Source organism: Thunnus albacares, chromosome 21 (genome assembly GCF_914725855.1).
Source record: "Thunnus albacares chromosome 21, fThuAlb1.1, whole genome shotgun sequence".
NCBI classification, from domain to species: domain Eukaryota; kingdom Metazoa; phylum Chordata; class Actinopteri; order Scombriformes; family Scombridae; genus Thunnus; species Thunnus albacares.
In genome coordinates this window covers 26,533,400-26,553,424 of record NC_058126.1, presented here as the reverse complement: position 1 = coordinate 26,553,424, position 20,025 = coordinate 26,533,400, and the positions used below count along the sequence as shown (strand labels likewise).

The following is a 20,025-nucleotide window of genomic DNA, read 5'->3' as shown; positions in this document are numbered from 1 at the left end:
GCCCTAAACCCAGTACACACATTTTATAAGTACATGGATGACACTATGATAATGGGTTTCCTGCATTCCAGTCAGGTTTCTCTTGGCACTTTTGAGGATGAGACAACAACTTTTACACAGTAGTGAATGGACAACTTCCTGGATTTAAACAAAGGAGATGGTAATTAAATTTTGAAGGAACAAAATGGCAACTGCCTGCTAAAAAAATCAATGGTGAAACAGTGGAATTGGTCACAACATACAAATACATCGGAATTGAAATAGACAATGAACTTAACTTCGGGGACCGTTCCACTTCAAAAAGCAGGAAATCGCTGCAGAGAATGTACTTCATACGCAAACTTAACCATTTTATTGTAAACCTCAGAGTGTCTTGTCCTTTGGTCTCATCTGTGGTAATATGGGTAATATGTGAAAACAGGACCAAGTCTGTACACCAAACTCATCCTCCTTACACTAGAAAAAAATTTACAGGATCCCATCCCCTTCACTCCAGATTCAGTCACAGCAACAACGTGACCCATGGAAAGAGACTTCCACAAAAAAAAAACTCAAAACAATCAGATACAAGAACTCTTTTATTCCTCAAGCCATCAGCCTGTATGACATGCGAGTTTAATCAACATACATCATACATCATACAGCAGGCGTCAAGTGTTGCAAACATCCCTCATTTTCTAATGAATTCTTTCTCATCTCCACTGCCCTACAGAGGATCAACAAGAAGGGGCTAGTATAATACAACTGGCCTAATATTTCCTACATAAAACCTTAAACCAGTTTGTCATATAAATCATTTTTTTAAAAACTATGTTGTGTGATCAAACATTAAAGGACTCACCTCAAACTAAAACATTAGAATGTAAATTGATAACCTACAGTTCATTAAAAAGACAGTTTCTTCTCAATGTGTTACTGGGTTAATCCAGTGAAAATTCCAAATTACAATATATTATTTGTGTACTTACTGCAAATACATTTAATTACATTGTTATCATGCATATCTTTTATTTGATTTTAAGGGGATTTAAAAACATCATTCAACACATTATTTATTTTAGTTAGCAAGTATTTATAACTCCCTCCTCTCATTTAAGACATTTAGCATTTTAATAGGCTTTTAACAATGGCAGGAGGGGGCCAAATGCACAGGTCCTGGAGCAACATTAATTATGATTCTCACTGAAAATACTATAATAAAGTTTGTTGAATGATGTCCTGTCCTTGTTGTTTTATGAAGCACTTTTCTGGTGTCTAAACATGATGTGAAAATGAGGCAGAATGAAACAAAATAGCACCACATTTGCATTTCGATTCTAATGGGGGTGTGTAATGAATATTGCGTCTACTCTTCCCCATTGTATGTAGAAGTCCTGGGATGCACAGACATGCAGTCTCTATGAAGATACTTTCAGCCACTACCTCCACTGTTTCCAGTGTAAGCACAGCAGCAGGTGTGCAGTAGAGGACAGCGACAGCAGTAAGGACAAAGACAATAGCTGCTGTTCTCATCAACACAAACAGCTATTTAATGCTGTTGTCTGAGTTGATGATGGTTGAACCTTCTTCGATTTGCAGCCACAGCTTACTGTGTGACCATAGCAACCAGAGAAACCACGCAAAGTAAACAGTGCAGGAGAAGATTTTACTGGTACCTGTGTTCATTGATTTAAACATGTCTTCACCAGCAGTAAAAAAAAACAGATCAAAGGACCTTCATATGATAATGATATCAGTCATATGATAATAATATCATATGAGAAAAGTATTATAGTCATGAGGTACAAAATGTATATATACACATTTAAGTATATACAAATACAATGCAAGTATATACAAACATCAAATCCACATATCCACTATCTCCAACTGTTGATTAGAGCTCCGTCTTTTCATTGTGTCTGACCTCTAAACATCTTCTTTTTCTTCCAAGGAGTCTACACCTTTGGCCTCTTCACTGTTGACATCTTTGTCAACGCAGGCCAGGTAGTGACGGGGAACCTGGCACCGTATTTCCTGACGGTTTGTAAGCCAAACTACACAGCCCTGGGCTGCCAGCAGGCCCTGCGCTACATCAGCCACCAGGAGGCCTGCACAGGAAACCAGGATGACATCCTGCGTGCCCGCAAAACCTTCCCATCCAAGGAGGCAGCACTCAGTGTCTACGCTGCTCTCTACCTGGCTGTGAGTTACTCTGCTCTGTTCCTCCATTTATTCCACTTATTGTATTCCCCTTATATATTTTAATTGAAGCTCTGCTGCTGATCACAGTTATAGGCGATTAGTCAGATGATCAGGCAGGTTGCAAACACACTTCCAGGTTAGTCCAACTCATTTGGAAGAGTAATGAAGGTCAGTTGTTACAACATGTCTACACAGCAGGCATAGCATGAGCAGCAGCAGCTAGTGTTCTATCTATATGTCTAACAGGATGCCTTCATGCACAGTGTTGAGTGCAAGTCACCCAGTCCAGATTGCTATTACTCGCATAATGTAGGTGAAACACAAGCCACGATGTGGCCTGTGTAGACAGCTGTATTGATTAACCCTTTCATCCCCGCTCCCTCAACATCCTTATCTCCCTCAGCATCCTCAGGATCCTTAACCCACTCAGCCCCTTCAGCATCCTCAGGATCTTGCAGCAATTTACAGAAATCTGAAGGCCTCAGTATACTTCAAATAAAACTCCCCCTCCGAGGGCAGAATTTTCATAACTTTCACAAACTAACACTCTAACAATCATGCCCCATGGCACGCAGTGATTGGTCAGATGTGTGGAGGTGTAAGTCGGCAGATTTTCTCAAGCTCGCTTTTTTAGCCATCCAGTGGATGGATGTGGATGTGGTTGGTCCACCACTTTTATCCAGACTGAAATATCTCAACAACTATCTGATTGATTCTCTGACTTTACCTCTAGCTCCATATCTAGACAACTACTAGATACACTGTCATGACATGACATGATATTTGGTTCATATGTCCATGAACCCAGAAGATGTATCCTAATGACTTTGGTGATCTCCTGACTCCTCCTCTATTGACACCACAACGTTGAGCTTCGTGGTTCTGAGTGAAATATCCTGACAGTGTTTAGATGGATTGTCAAGAAATTTGGTTCACATATTCATGTTCCTTTCAGGATTAATTGTAATAATTTCGGTGATGCTCTGATCTTTCATCTACCACAATCATCAGGCCAGTATTTCAATTTGTCCAAAGTTTGGAAGCTATGACTTCCAGTGTGGATATTCCAAACAGGTAGAAACACTTTTTTCTTTAGACGTATTCAGATGACACATATGAAATAGTTTGTTTGAAGCACACTGAATCCTTCAAACGGCAAAAAAAACCAAAAAAGGATGGGTGTAGCTAAGCTAACGGGATTATTTAAATAAAGATGGGATGAATGTAAACAGCAACAGAATCTCAGTTTTAAAAGAGAATGTGAGCAAGGTGTATGCAGGTGCAGATTCTCACACAGATAAAGACTGTAGAGCTGGAGTAATTCAGTTTTATAGTTATTGTATTGGCTTCAAAAGTCTGATTATATAGGAGTCAGACGGTTAGCATTTTCCAATCTCAGGTTTCTCTCCTAAATGTCTCTTTTTTGTAAGTTGGCAGAATGTGAGTGATATATTTATGCAAAGCAGATTCAGACCAAACTGCTTTTGCACCAACAATGCTGCTCCATCAGTTCAAAATTTGCTGGTTGAGCTATTGTTGAGCTACCCAGCTACAGCTACAGTTATTCAGTAAGAAAGAGTTCTTTTATCCAAGGATATCTTTCAGTTCAGTCTTTTCAGTTTTCACTTTATTTCCAATGAGATTCTGTCAAAATCTGCTAAAATGAGTGAGAATTGAAGTGAGAATTGAAAGAGGGTTGGTGGAGTTGATAGTCAGCTGACTTTTCATGTGTTTTAGGGATAGAAAACAAACCTTAACCTTGACCTAGAAAGTACTGGAAGTGATTTCACACCTTGTTGAAGCTGTGATCACCAGGAGTTTGATGTTGAAGGTCATTAAATTGATGTTAGACTGCTTTTGCTTTCAGAAATCCAGGAAAAGCAATGATCAAATTCTTTAAATTTATTTTTTTGTTTGTGTGTTAAATGTTTAATGCAGCACATTGTATTTTATCATATATTACAACAAGATATTTATTTGCTTTTTCATTGTGGAATGGAACCATTTTGGTGGTTGTGGTCTTTTTGTTTTACCTTTGTATTCAAACTTAATCCATGGATTGAGAGCCATGCAAGCCTACATGCTTGTATTTTAGATTGGATCCTCATTTGGCCAGCCAGGCACTGAGATGGGAGTCTGTGGGAGGCTGATATGCAGGCAGGCTAACCAGGCTTCTTCACTATCAGACACAGTAGAGATGCAGGATCTGTAAGCAGCAGTTTAATCACATTAACACCAGGACACAGGAGCCAGCATGTCGGCTGTGAAAAATAATTGTGAAGTTTTAGCTTTAACAAATGGAGTTCCACAGGGACATTTAAGGGAAATTTAGGCTCTTGAGCTTCTTCTTTGGCTTTGTATTTTATGTATGAATATTACTATAATTCACCCCAATAGCTTAAATTGAAAAAAGCCTTTTGGATGAACAGTGAAACGTCTCTAATTCAAACTCCATTTCAGTAAATTAAGATTCCACTTCTTTCAGATATTGTCCTACCTTCATGATTAAGATGACCTCTCACTGACATTCACACTAACTGGAAGCAGAATGTGCGTATCCTCTCCCTTGCACCACCTCATGTCCAAGTGTTTGTTATCTGTGCAGGCACACAGCAGGTTTTAGCGTGCGTGACCTCGCATCTAATCTCTCTGATGTCTAATGAGATTATCGCATTCAACTTGTCGATTAATTTCTCACTTGATTGTCTTATGTAACACAAAGTGAATCAGAGCTCAGTTGTAGATCCCACATTGTGTCAGAGAGACAGAGATGCTTCCCAGAATTCATTTCAGGGGGTGTCTCATGTCTCATATGTAATGGCTGGAGAAACTTGTCGAAGATTACTGCACTTCTGAGGACCTTTGCTGAATATTTGTTAAGAGGACTGATCCAAAAAGCATTCTTGCCTGTTAAATATGTTGGTGTATCAGACAGTGTGCAAGCTAACAGACAACCAGCCTCATTTTAAGTTTGAATATAAATATTTACTAAGTTTATTAGTTCTCCATCCAAGCCTTTAGATTATAACTTCAGGAAAAAAAAAAACCTTAACACAAAAATTGTGTTGGCTAACTTCTCCCACTTCATGTGTAATCAAAACAAGTTATAGTGACAAGTCTCACAGGAAGACAGAGCTTTGAAAGCAGCTCCAAATAGGTCATTGTACATCGGCTTTTTTACCCAAACTCATAAGGAGGCCTGGCAGTCTTAGACATCCATTCATGTCATCAAAATTATGCATAATTCCTATCACCCATTCACACAAACTCACTACTTATTATACTTTGTTGTCTTCTCTTCTTCTGTATTGTATGGTATTCAATCCCATTATTAACATGTGGTCTGTATCTGGTTACTTGTCTGAATAGAGACATATAATCACAGGCTTTTTCTTTCACTGAATGAAAAATAAATTAAAAAAGTTCAAACTAAATGAAATAGAAAGCGCTGCAACACAAAAGTGCAATTAGATCTTAAAAACAAATCCCATTAAAATCCCTACAAGAGCAGTTCATCTAAATCAGAGTTATTCAACCGTCAAAAACAGCAGAACTTGTACCCAGAATAGGGCATTAAAATAATTGTTTTGCTGAAACAAATTCAGATAAAAGTAATTTTCAAACCAGACTGGTTGATAGAGTCCTATTAATACAGAACAGGGCTTTACAAAGTGACTGAAACCCTTTAGTCTCTACTACCATTTTACAGTGTTTATATTTCTCTGACTGCCCTCTTGTCTTCACAAGAATAAAAAGATGCTTTGGCCAGTTGTCCAGCATGCTTGAACGTTTGACCCCACAAAGAGCAATGCAGCAGCAGTTTTCTAAATCATGTGATTCTTCCTTTAAGCACAACACACAAATCAAACATTTCCATAAAGGCTCTGATTCTTGCTGATGGTCTGATTGCTTTGATTTTCTGTGTCAGAGATCTAGCATCTGCCCAAGTGCCCATGAGCGATGGATGTACGTCTTTGGACCATCAGTGACTCCCTGCATGATGGGGAGAGCAGATTGGCTCTGTTATCTAGGTCATTTAGCAAATGTCATTGTGTGTGTGTGTACAGCTCCCCACATACATGCAGTTTGCACACGCAGACACTTACACACACACACACACACACCCCTGAAGCGCTGAGGAGATGATGATTACCCCTCTTCAAACTCTCATTGTCTCGGTCATTACAGCAATGCCAGGGCCAAACACAGCCATCTAGCATCCGCTGAACCCAAGGATTTATCGAAATGAGGCTGTAATTACCCTATTGAAATGGCAACAGTAATGTTGAGACTCAGAATTACTTATCTTCATATTTTGACATGAATCTATACTGTGAGGTTGTGTCATCTTAAGCTGCAACCAGCAGTAAGTATGAATGATTAGGTCAAAAAAAAAAAAAAAGTTCTTGCATGGCATTTGTAAGTTTTCAACCTCTTATTATACTTTCGCAGCTCATTTCAACTGGTTCTGAACACATCACATCAGCGTCCAGTTTAAGCTAACTATCTAAACTAGTGATTTGGAAGTGTAAAAGGAATGAAACATTATCAACTGTCTGCTGTAAATATTCACAGCTTTACCTCAGAGTTCACAATAGACCACTGGGACAGCTGTGGCTCCGGAGGTAGAGCGAGTCGTCCACTAATGGAAAGATTGGCAGTCCATTTACCATTTACCATTACCATTGGGTTTCATATGTTCAGCTTTGTTTTTAATTGAACACAAGTGGTTTTCGCTAACTGACTTAGCCGGGGAATTGTTTAAAACCTGCCTGTTCTCTTGTGTGCAGTTGTGTTTGGCAGACTTGTCTTGTCTCTACAATTAAATTTGAGTAAAATGTGTAATGAGTCTCAAGTTTTAGATTAAGACTCACGATGTTCCATCCACTTGTTTTCATGAAGGAAAAAACCTGAGTAGAAATACAAGAAATTTGAACCCCAAACTCTGTAGGTAACTCCTGCTAAAACAAAAAAAACAGAAATGTAAAAACAAGGTTCAGTATATGAATCAGTCAGTTCTGTAAGTGTTGAACTCCAGACAAAGCCAGGCTGCTTCTAGTCTTTATGCTAAGCTGAACTAACCATGTCCTGACTCTAGCTCTGTACTCATGTGTACGCACAGATAAGAGCCTGATATCCATCTTCTCATCTCATTCTCAGAAACACATCAAAAAGCCATTTATTAAAACATGCACTAATTCATATTTTATTTTCCAGATATTTCCAAAATGTGGTCGATGAAGCATAGGTTTGTTGTGCTACAAATCCCAGAATCTAAATCCATGTAATTCCATTCAGCATGGCCACTTTTTCAAACACGCTGGCTTCCCTCACAGCATGTGTTCTTCTAAACTCTTCTGAACTCTTCTGAACAGTTGTAGGTTGTGGGTATGGATGCTGGTAGTAGTACCATGCAGAGAGGGTGTTCCTGTCAATAATCATTGTAGAGTATTGATTGTATGATGTGGTATTTATAGACTGACTGAATATGTGTTGACTGTGACAGAACTGTCTTTGTGGGACTTCTACCCAGCTGTGAGCATCTCGGCTTGGTTTTCAGTTCTTGGTTTTTTACTCAGTCAAACAGTGTGGAGGCGGTGCTGTACTGTGAAGATATTAGCATGCACAGTGTCTTTTTGATACTACCACTGGGATGTGTCAACCCAGGATTGAACTGTATGCGGGTTCTCTTTTCTTCTTTTGTGTGTTTTTGGTAACCCAGCACCTGCAAAAATGTATGTGTGTGTGCCCACTGATATTTAGAGAGTGGAGTACAACATAAAACAAAGGTGTCTTAACCAGTAGGCCACCAGGACAGAGCACATTTTCATTCCATTTATCCCAGTTGTTAATATTGATCCTTGTAAAGGTTTCTGTAGACAGAGTTTAAAGTCCCCCTCCTTTCAAAAATGTGATTATCTTCTTGTTCCTTGAGTTGGATGTTGTTCTCTTCTCTGTGCAATTTGTTCTCACATTCATCTGCAGAAGGGGGCAATTTTCTCTGAGCTCACCTCAAATCTCAATTAAAGAAATCTACAGTACATACCAGCAGGATTTGTGACATCACAACTAGTTTGGAGCCAATCATGATTCAGTGTGTTTTGGAAACTTGAAGCCTCTAGTACATATACACTGTGAATGGACTTTGCAGTAAAATAGGAGACATCTTGTGTCCAACAGGAAAACTTCTGAAATGAAATAAAATATATAATGCATTCTGGATTTATCTCTCTTGTGGAAAAAAAAACATATCACAGAAGAAGAATGTCTAAAAATATGTCAAATATGGATTTGGTCAATGTGCAGGTGGGCATATCCAGTAGTGATATGTCTCACTTATAAGACTCAGAGAACTAGCTTTATGTAAGTACCATGAAGTTGTGAACATTGATTCAAGCCACTACTCCTCTTAAATACTGATTATACTGAATGCAAAATACAACCACTACTCCTAGCACTAAAAATAGTTATTTTTATTCATGATGCATATTTGTATGGAATCTAATCAGAATGGCTCATTAGACTTAGCTCTCGTTAAAGCCCTCTCATCATACCACACTGTTGGACCTGATACAATTTTAAAGTTAATATCTAATAACGTTAATAACATTTAGGCGGTATATGTCATAAACTACTCGGGAAGAGCCTACCACAGTAAAATATCTCTTTGAAACGTCCCTTTAAATCAGCCTTTAAGTGTATAGATTGACACAGCAGCCTTTGCTGGCTCCTCAGTATAATGTGTGTGTGTGTGTGTGTGTGTGAGCAGACCCCTCAGTAATACCACAGGACACCATTTGAACTTGGCAAGACAGAGAGATTGATGTCTGAAACAGCATCGTGCAGAGGACGAGCTGCTCAGGCTTGTCTCCTCAGGTTGAATTTTTCATGTCAAACTCTCCATTTAGCCGACAAGCTTCTGATATAGTGAGTGTGCCAACAGCTGCTAATGTCTGACATTAAATGGGAAATATAGGTAGGAGCGTGCACCCAGCTATGAAACACTCGCAAATGCTATTAAGAAAAATCAAGTTGACCTGAGGAGTCTCATGTCAAATGAGGTCACACAGAGAAACGTTAACATACATCACATGTATGTGTGTGTGTGTGTGTGTGTGTGTGTGTGTTTGTGTGCTACAAAGGTCAACTAGCAGGTTGTTCTGTGCATCTAAGTATAAAATTAATAGTATGTGACAGCTCATAAAGCTACAAAGACTCACAGGGAGAAATCACCTTGACCTGGTGAAGGACAGGCATATATAGTGTATATGCACCACAGTATGAGCAGTCCGACCTGATAACAGCTGTGAAAGGAACATGACTGCAGAGTAGTGACATGCACAGATATGTTGAGGTTGAGGGTTCAAAAGGCCACAGATACACAGGTTACCTAACTACACACAACATGTGTATAAGCTATATAGTTAAGGCAAATTAATAAATTGATTAAATTGATAAAAGTCAATCACGTGCAGTACATCCACAGGCAAACAATCATAACAAACATGCAACCGATCATAACTACTGAGCAACTAACCTACAGTTTGACAAAGATGAACTTACATCATGTTCATTTACACACAATGAAGAGCAGAAAACTGAAACTTAGCTTACTCTCTGAAAAAAATGAATGCTGACACTGTTGATGACATCATCAACTGAATGAAAACAAAGGAATAGAAATAGTAGCAACAGTAATACCCGTAATGATGATATGTAAAGTACATTAAAGGCCCTGCGCAGGTGTTTTCACTTACATTGGCTCAGTTTGAAAATTGGCGGAGCTACCTTCAAATTACATGAGGTCATGGGACTCCATGTGCTAATAAGAATGATAAAGGTGTAACTTGTCCTAACCCTAACCCCAACCCTAACCCTAACCCTAACCCAAACCCAAACAGATGCAACAAAGCTAACCAGAGAGTGAGGGAGCTAACTGTTAAGTCACTGTATTTGCAATACACTGCATATTCTAACTCTCAGTGGGACTCCTAGATGTCAGTATTGTTGATAGTGTTTCCAATTTTTTTCAGTCCTACTAAATGATACAATACAACTGATGCTGCCTTCATAAACTAGATTAGGCATAATAACAAACTTCATGATCAGGTTTGTTATTTTTGTCCACCCATAATCGAAATTGGTTAAATAAACCACTTAATGAAATAAGATGCTCATTTCTTATCGTATGGGGCCAGAGTTTCTCCTCATATTTCTGTCAGTAGCTGGAGGTAAATATAATTTTGTGTGCAGTGTGATGGATCTCTGTAGTGAACAGAGAGTTTGTAGATAACATTTTATTAAAGTGTGATAAATTCCATAATATCAGTATCTCACATAGCTGGTAGAAGGATAACCCACGCAGCTCATTATTTTTAATCAGCTCCACCTTTTTGGTCTCCTACTGCCCACTTTGCAAACACCACTGCTGCTCTCTGTGCCAGCACATGCTACAGCTGGTCTGGAGCAAAGAAAAGCAGTCTTGTTTTCAGTTTTGTTTTACAGCATTTTTCAGATAATCCAATGAGGTTTAAATGGTTTATTTAGCTAAACAACTAGGAGAATTGTCTTAAACCATAACGGAACACATAATCCTTCAATTTATCTGAAAAACATATAAATCACCAAATTTGGTGAGACATACATGGTTTTTTATTGGGCAGCATTGTTTTTATGCATTGCACAGCACATGTTAAGTTACAGGCCGTTAAGTTCCTGCAATGACAACCCCGTCTTCTAGAAATGACATTTACTGTATATACAGCTGAATTGTTTCATTTTTTTTCAAATTAATGAAGCGCTGAATTGAAATATCTTATCCAAGAGCTGCCAGTGCCTAAACATAACCGTAAAAAGTTTCATGATGCTGTAGTTACTATCATACCTTGATGTATTTTACATTCAAAGTTGTCTTTTGAAGCTCAGGTGACTAAATTGTTACAGTTCTGCTTTGTCCAACTGAGAGATTAGGTCGTCCCTCTCATTTACAGATCTAGAATGTCATCCATGCTTTTATATCCTCCAGACTTGACTACTGCAACACACTTTATTCAGGTCTAAGTAGGAGAGACATCCAGACTACAGTTTTAAGAGAAGTGATCTCATCACACTAATCCTTACTGCCCTTCACTGGTTCCCTGTGAGTTTCATAACTGATTTTACTTATGGTTTTTAAAGCCTTTCATGTTCAGGCTCTCACCTTGTGTGAGTCTGATTACTGCTTGAGATCCTCTAGCAGGGCCCTACTAATGATTCCTAAATCTGGCCTTGTCAGTAAGGGTGACCGGGCCTTTGCTGTCCGGGCCCCAGAGCTGAGGAACTCCCTGCCTGAGGGTCAGAGGCAGGCACACTCACTGTCTTCTTTTAAATCTCTTAACATTTAAAATCTTATTTCTATCTTATGGTTTTTCTTAACTGATGGTAATTTGTGTAATTTGTGTAACTATTCTGGATCATTTTACCTTGATTTTTATGATTTGGATTTTACTTTTTATTTCTTGTTTTTACTGTAAAGCACTTTGCAACTTTGTTTTGAAAGGTCCTGTACAAAGTTATAATAATAATAATGTTGTTATTATTATTATTATTATTATTATTATTATTATTATTATTATTATTATTATTATTATTATTATTATTATTATTATTATTATTATTATTATTATTATTATTATTGTTGTTGTTGTTGTTATTATTATTATTACTATTATTATTATTATTATTATTATTATTATTATTATTATTATTATTATTATTATTATCAGCAGATGTTGGACTGCAGGATCAGATATTTTGGTGGAAAACAGATATATATTGTCACTGAACATTTTCTTATACATTCAGTATGAATATTTGTGCAATTTGCCAAATAAGTTCACAAAATGTTCTCATTATTTTGAGAGAAAACATAATTCAGGCAGCATACAGTCCTGCAAAATGTATTTGCTGTTGCAGTTTAGCTGTATATAAACATAATTTCTAGGATATTGGGTTGGCAGTGAAGAAGAATTTCTTTCCTTTTCTTTCCTCAATTAAAATGTCTTAAACGTGTATTGTATTGAAATTAAAACCTCAAACTGGACAGGCTGTGTTTCCCTTGCAGAATGTTCTCCATTCTGCCAAGTAGCCGTTTTACAGTGCAACCGTAAAAACACTATATTTTCAAAGCCCTGAATACTCAAAAGAGATGAAGAATAAATGAATTGCACAGAGAGAAATGGAAACATTTGATCTGGCCTTGGAGGAGATTGTGCACTCTAATGAAAAATACAATTAGTCCCTAAGAGGCTGTCTGCTGCCTCAACACAACAGATTAGTGATCAGAGCCAAACATAGACATGGTTCCTCTGGTCTATATTCATCTGCTCCTCTCCCCCTCCCCCTCCATCTTCTCCAAGGTTGATATCATGGCACCAAAATGAGGCCAGATTGGATATTAACATGCATGTATCACATGGCTGTTGTTCAAGAGATAGCTCCAATGTTGAGGGTAACTGCTCCCTAAACCACACTGTCTCTATGTGTGTTGAATGCTCTTGCAACAAGGCTTCTTGCTTCTGTAGAAGAAGGGGTTCAACTGTAGGGATGTGGAACATGTTGCTCTTTTTCAGTGTGGTCATATCTGAGAAACTGACCCAATCATGTTGACTCATATAGCTTATTCAAATGAAAATAACTGACACTGTAAATAATTATATGCAGTGATTCTGTGGTGTATCTACCCTCCACCTGCAGGGCTACAGGCTGTTTTAGTGGCATTTCAGCTGTGAGAGCCACTGCTCACACAGTACCAGAAGCTCCTCTCCACCTTTCATAAATGTCACATGATTGTTCAAAGATCTTAAAAGCTCGTAACATGAGTGCCTTTCAGACTGCCTGGTTTTATTGTGTGATCAAAATCGTTAACACACACTGATGATCGCCACCGCACAAAAACACCAAAAAATCAAAGAAATTCCAGCAAGTTTTCATCATTCTCCTCTTGTTGTGAGCATGACAAAAAATGACAAGGAACGATGTAGCACAGACAGACTGTGCCAAGTTTTATTTGCTATTTCAAGCATCAGGCAGACAGATGAATGAAATACTGTATCTCTGTTTTTCTCAGGACTAGAGTATGAAAGTCTGCCTGAGGATCTTTGTTGAATGGTGTAACCAATCTCCCTCACCTCATTTCCTGTCTGCTTTCTATCATCTGTCTATCTAATAAAAAAGACAATACACATGTATACATATACTTTATATATGGAACACATTGTTGCCAACACCAACATTAGTCCATCTCTCAATATTTAGCCCCAAACCCATTGGTTCCTATACTGAAGATGTAAATATATATATATAAAAAAAACAGCTAGTTTCATTTCTAACAAAGGGTGAGTTGAATAAAGGTTAAAACGGGGGACTATTTTCAGAGACAGATGAATCCACATTTGCTGCTTTAGAGAAATTTGCTGCAGCAGGACACAGTGTGTGTTCATTACCATGTACCACTGTAGGGAATTGTTGTATTTTTTAATTGTTTTTGGAAAACAATGGAGCACAGAGGAATAAGACATATCAGGTCATTTGTTTACAATACGAGTAGATCTAGTAGTAGTAGATACTTGTAGATTAATCCATTGTTGCTTTGGCTCTGCACATGAGATTTGTTAATAATAAAAAAATAATAAAAAGAAAGTCTTTATTTAGATTTTAAGATCATGAACCTGTAAGTCAGGTTTGCTTTGTAGTTGCATTATTTCTTTCTTAGTGTCAGAGGTTCAGCTCTAGTCTGTTATGTTCCCAGCATCCTAATCATTACACCATGCTGTCATGTCAACAGACACATCATCTTTTGGCTTACTAATGAGGGTGGGGGTTGAGCACAGATTTTCATGGTTGTTATGGTAGCAGTGTCTTCAGTTTTTATCCAAAAGATCAGAGAAATATGCATGAAAGGACGCATCACAAGTCTCCATCATGAAACTCTTTATAGTAGAAAAAAAGATTATGGACTGTTTTAGCCCAAACACAACAGAAATGGTTTTGACAGTGATGGTTAGAATTTTTTGGGTTGGCATCACTTGAAAATGAGAAACTTGTTTCACTGATGTAACGATAAATAATGCAGTGATGATGTGATTGCACAGTGCGTTTTGTGGTTTGGCATAATTTTCTGTAACTTTCTTTGCAGTTTAGTAAGCAGGCCTTATGATGATGATGTATTATTTACAGCAGTTCATCTGAAGCCCAGATGGTCATGAGAGGAGGAGAAAGGAGGAGGAGGAGGAGGAGGAGGAGGATGCAGGCTCTAGCTCTTCACTTCACACACTCTCTCTCTTCATTAGTAGCTAGATAAAGCCAGATGTGGACTCTTTTCTAGCCTTTTTCTCTCTTTTCCTCCCCCTACAATCCTCTCCTCTTCTTTGTCTTCTCTCTTTTTTCCCTCTATCTCCCTCGACCATCTCTTCTCTTTAGCATACTTTAATTTGACATAATGGGAAGTGCAAGACCAAGACTTATTTCCATTGTGGTCCAAGATGCAGTGTTCCATGTGACATGGTGACATCACACTCCCAACATACAAAAGCATATAAAAAGCAGTGTTGGGTAAATTACTTCAAAAATGTAATCACTTTACCAATCATTTAACAGAAAAAGCGATTTAAAGTCATTATTATACTCATTACATTACTTTTGGTACTCAGCCATCAGCTCAGTCAAGGGTTCTTTTAAGTCTTCAAAGCCACATGTTCCATCTTCAGTGTTTAACACGTGTAGAAGAAGAAACAGAGCCGGTCAACAGCTAGCTTAATGTTAGCCGCAGTGACTGCATGAAGTCCCATACATGATCGAGCCAATATCTGATCCAAAATATGGAAGCGGACAGCGCAAACAACACATTGAAAACTCTTAGCAACAACCTTAGTAACAAAGGCTACAGAACGGACGGCCGTTTATGGGCATGCACAATGATCCGATGTCAGCTCGTCAGCAAGGTAGAAAAGGCAGGAAGGTAGAAATAGTGCTGTTCCTGGCACCAGATCAGTTTCTCCAACAGTTAACATAGAATTTACATTACCAGTACATTACCATAGAAACTGCTCTGACATCAGTTATAATTGCAGGAAAGTTAGCTGTTAATCAACTGAAATTGTTAACATATTGGTAAGCATTCAGGAGGCAGTTTAATACATACATGATGTGACTGAACAAAAAGTTTGAATCCATAACAAACAAGCTCCTTAAACACTGGAGCGCTGCATAACTCCCACTGACACTGAACACCAACCCAAAACCCATTTCTAGAATATTACCTAAATATCTGAAATAAACCAATATCTTTACTGTTTCTTAACATGGATCATCTAGATGCAGTGTAATCACTAGTTCAGCTGTATTAGATATTTGATATATTCAGTAGATATATCCTTTTATGACCCTATTTACAACCCTGCTTTGCAAACTCTAAGAACTACAACTATAGTGCTGATTTGTATCAAGCTGCATGGAGTGGCTCGAGGGAATTGTAGTTTATAGAAAGTATTAAATGGTAAATGGACTGTACTTGTATAGCGCCTTTCTAGTATCTAATCTGCCCCAAAAGATATTACACTAATGATATGTTTTGCCCATAAAGTTTTGCAGCTGAGTGCAGTTTGCCCTTGTTTTGCATCTGTTTGAGTGAGCAGAGCAGTTTCCAGTGTTTTGGGTTTCTCTCCACATTTCAGCACACAGATTGGTCCATAGTGAAAACTGCAGAGCACAAAAGCCTCAAATTGCATGTCTTTAATCAGCAGAGGTGCTCACATACAGAACTCTCCAAAATCACAAACCAACTTTCATTAATTTTACTTCTTTTACTTCTCTAGTATTTCACATCTGTAACATAATCTACTGAGATGCCTGAATACAGCTTTTAATGTGACTCAAGCAGGTCTGAAATGTGTTAGATCAATTTTACAATAATGTTGTTCAGGTGTCACTGAATGTATCAGGGATTTCACAGAAACATCAGTACTGATGTTCTGTTTGTTGCCCACAGCTGGCTGTGTGTCACAGCTGGCTGCAGCAGCACACATTTTTGCAACAAGGCTAATTTGCAATGAAAGGGGCCAATTTTGTCCTGACTGTATGAATATTACCTAATTTACATACATGCAAATGGAACAGACATACCATGACACTATTTGCTCGGCAGTGGTACATTTCACCCTTTGCAGGTGCTTTGTGAATTACACGCTATCTTTTTGTCTCATTTGCACAGGTTTAGCAGCCGCAAAAGCCGCATAATCCTTTTGTGGATTTGGCCCTAATTGTTAAATGGCTGAAAATTAATTTAACCATATTTTACCCACATTTGACAGCACCCCAAGTAGTTGACTATACTCACAGCTGAGGTCAAGAGTTCTCTAGAAGGTTCAAAGGTCGGTATTTCAAAGCAGGAGCCATGTAGAATCTTCATACTGGCATATGTTGTCTAGGTAATGACAAAGTTACATTTTTTATTATTATTTTTTTCTCTGCGGACTGTTGTATATTAAAAAATTCTCAATATAAAAAGAGAGGGGTTAATTAAGGGCTAATTAGTCCTGATACCAGTTAGAGACAGACAGAGAAAGAAAGCGAGAGTGGATGAGTATGAGTCTCTGGCCCTTCCTCTCCTCTCTTCTCAGCCCGGTCTCTTGTTTTTCTAAAAACATTTTGGAGATTGCCTCGATTATATTCACTGGAAATATTTTTTCCATTCCGTGATTTGCTACTTTATTGCACCTGGACTTTGATGTTGGAGACCTGGGGCCAGACGCATAAAACCCTGTGTAGATTCATGACTAAAACTGTGTACACGCACAAAGCCAGAAATATGCATACGCATTCTTTTCGTCAGATTTATAAAGCTTTGCTTACACATGGTTCTCAGTCATTGGGGAACTGGGCGCACATGCACGAGCCTCATTTCCACTCCCACAATTAACCATAAATGGACTCAGACACACCCTGAACCAGCCGTTTTCATATCAACTCACCACCTGCTCCCCCAGTCTGTACAGCCGTCAATGAAACAAATGGGCAAGAAGAAGTGCAGTTTCACAGATTGTATCGCACTGACGAGGTTCTCCAACAGAACAGCTGTCATTACGGCTCTTTATACCCTATCATTAATTCATCACATTGACCGGCAGTGATATCTCAGGAATGTAATCAATGATTAGTTTGTAGCTCATATCTAATCCGACTTTACAAGGTGTGACACAACTAAAGATAAAATAAAAAGAATGAAGAGCAAAATAAAATGTTGACTCTGATGTAAATTAAAAGAATGATAAAATTAAACACAAAAGTAATTAATCAATGTTAACTTCATAAATGCACCTTTGACTGGCATTTTATCAATACCTGTATAAAATCACACAATCAGTGCAGCTGGTTATCAACCTAAACAAGCAACATTTTACTAAAAGATTCAGTCTCTCACCTTATATGTCATCTCCACCTCATCACATCACCCTCAGGTCACCAAGGAAAAACATGTGTATGCCTGATGTAAAGTGTGCATGAGGTGCACACATTGTCATCACACATTCTGTGTTTATAGATACCAGTTCATGTGCAGGAAATTGCAGGTTTTTGTTCGTACGTATCGTTTATGCATCGGGCCCCGGGTGTTTCTTGTGCTAAATACTGTGTTTACTGTGAAGATGTCCTGTACCGTGTCAGTGTTGACTTTTTTAATATCCAACCAAGACAATGATCTTTCCTTAATCCTAACCAGGTGCTTCAATTGCCTAAAGCTGAACCACAAAAAGGTTAAAGGTTCAGGTAAACTCATAGCTAATAGGTGATGATTATATATGTTGTCTTGCCATCAGCTTTTAGACATGTCATCAGTTGCTGTTTGTTGCTCCTACATTGTTTCTTTATGTAGATTTGAACATCTTTATTTAGTATTATTTAGACTCCGCTCTCACCTGGGCGTCTCCTGATGTGTCACCAGTATCCTGGTCATGCAGACTCACTTTGTATAACATCAGGAGGCTTTGGCCATACCTTTCTGAGCATGTAATGCAACTTCTAGTCCAAGTGCTGGTCATCTCATGACTGGACTACTGCGGCTCACTCCTGGTTGGCCTATCAACATTCACTGTTAAACCTCTGCAGAGGATTCAGCAAGCAGCAGCACGTCTGGTGTTCAACCAACCTAAACAAGCTCATGTCACACCTCTGTTCATCTCCTTCCACTGGCTCCCGGCAGCGGCTCGCATTAAGTTCAAAGCTTTGATGCTTGCCTTCAAGGCAACAAATGGAATGGCACCCTCACACACTGAGTCACTCATCAGGCTGTATGCCCCCCTCCACCCCCATTACGCTCCGGACTGCAAATGAACAACGTCTGGTACAAAATCACTATCCAGACCTCTTCTCATTTGTGGTTCCCTGATGGTGGAAGGAGCTATCCATCTCCACATGGTGTCCCTTGGTACATTCAAGAAACACCTGAAAATCAGTTCTTCTGTGAACACCTCAACACTTGAGCCCCTGTAACTTTTTTAGCACTTTGATTGTTGCACTTCTTTCTTGTTGCTTATGTTATTTCTTATGCTCTTGTCTACTTCCTGTTGTTTCTTACTTTATATATTGAATAAACAAAACAAAACAACTTCTGTTTAGTGCTCTTTGTCATCGCACTTGTACTAGGTCAGCTACTTGAGAGTTGGTACCACAGCTCTTTCAAGAGTCACTGTCCTCTAATGCTGGACTGTATTGTTCGCTGGTAAGTCATTTTGAATAAAAGCGTCTGCCAAATGACTGAATACAATGTAATGTAATGTTACTAATACAATGAATGATGGCTGAATTCCATTTAGCTCATGGTCCTGTATGCTGACTTACTGGGACACTTGAATAGAGCAGAGCAATCTAAAATGTTATTAGTAACACCTGTGCTTTTTCTATCATGACAAATGTCTACTGTGAAAAAGATCTGCAGTATTAGTGTTGTGTTAATGGGCTGGAATTGTGGAAAACAAGAAAAATGATCTTTAGGATGGATCAGGGTGATGGTGGACCCTCCTGTGCTGTAAAATTACTCAATTCTATCTCCTCTGCCTTCTTAAATTATTTAAAATTTTAAAATTTGTGCCTCAAGAATGAGGCTGTTACTATATCACACCAGAAAGTCAAATGAAATACGCTAGGAAGCTTTAGCATGAGCCACCCCTGAAGTAACTTCTGTAGTTAGAGTTTGCATTACAGCCAGATGACGAGCAAAGCAGACACTGGAAGTGTTGCTGGTTGTTCAGAAGCTAAAAAGTCTTTACAGCCTTCCAGAGGATGGAAATTTAGGTCAGGAACGGCTGAAACTCATTTTTGGAGACAATCTTCCCTCCGTTATCAGCAAGTGTTTGTGTGTGTGTTCGGCGCATTTTACAGTCAACTGTCTGCTTAACGAGACTCAGACGCTGCAGGATTTTCTACTTTTTCATCTTCAATCTTTGGATGAAGTTTTAAAACATGGTTGCTTTCTGTTCTATCTATCTATCTATCTATCTATCTATCTATCTATCTATCTATCTATCTATCTATCTATCTATCTATCTATCTATCTATCTATTACTTCCCATCTGCTTCTTTCTTCTTATATTTTTCACTTTTTACTTTTTCATCTTTTAGTTGTGGTGGCAGATCTGCCAGCACCTCTCTAAATACAGGAGAGAAAATAGAAAGATGCCTGGAGGAGAGACTTAACATATCAGCTCATATTGACTCACAGTCACAGCTGTCTGGTGGCATTTCAGCACAGAGTTGTTAATAAAACATTAGGAACGGAAGGAACTTTACGAATATTTTTGAAAGTCAAAC

The 20,025-nt window shown here is 38.4% G+C and overlaps 1 protein-coding gene across 2 annotated transcripts in view; it reads left to right on the top strand.

The window, feature by feature from the left end:
* Positions 1-20,025, top strand: part of plppr5b (phospholipid phosphatase related 5b) — a 175,396-nt gene that overhangs the window by 122,232 nt on the left and 33,139 nt on the right. For both annotated transcript variants that reach the window (XM_044339522.1, XM_044339523.1), the window contains one exon: positions 1,934-2,184. In XM_044339522.1, coding sequence (XP_044195457.1) covers positions 1,934-2,184 — 251 coding nt within the window. The remainder of the gene's footprint in view (positions 1-1,933; positions 2,185-20,025) is intronic.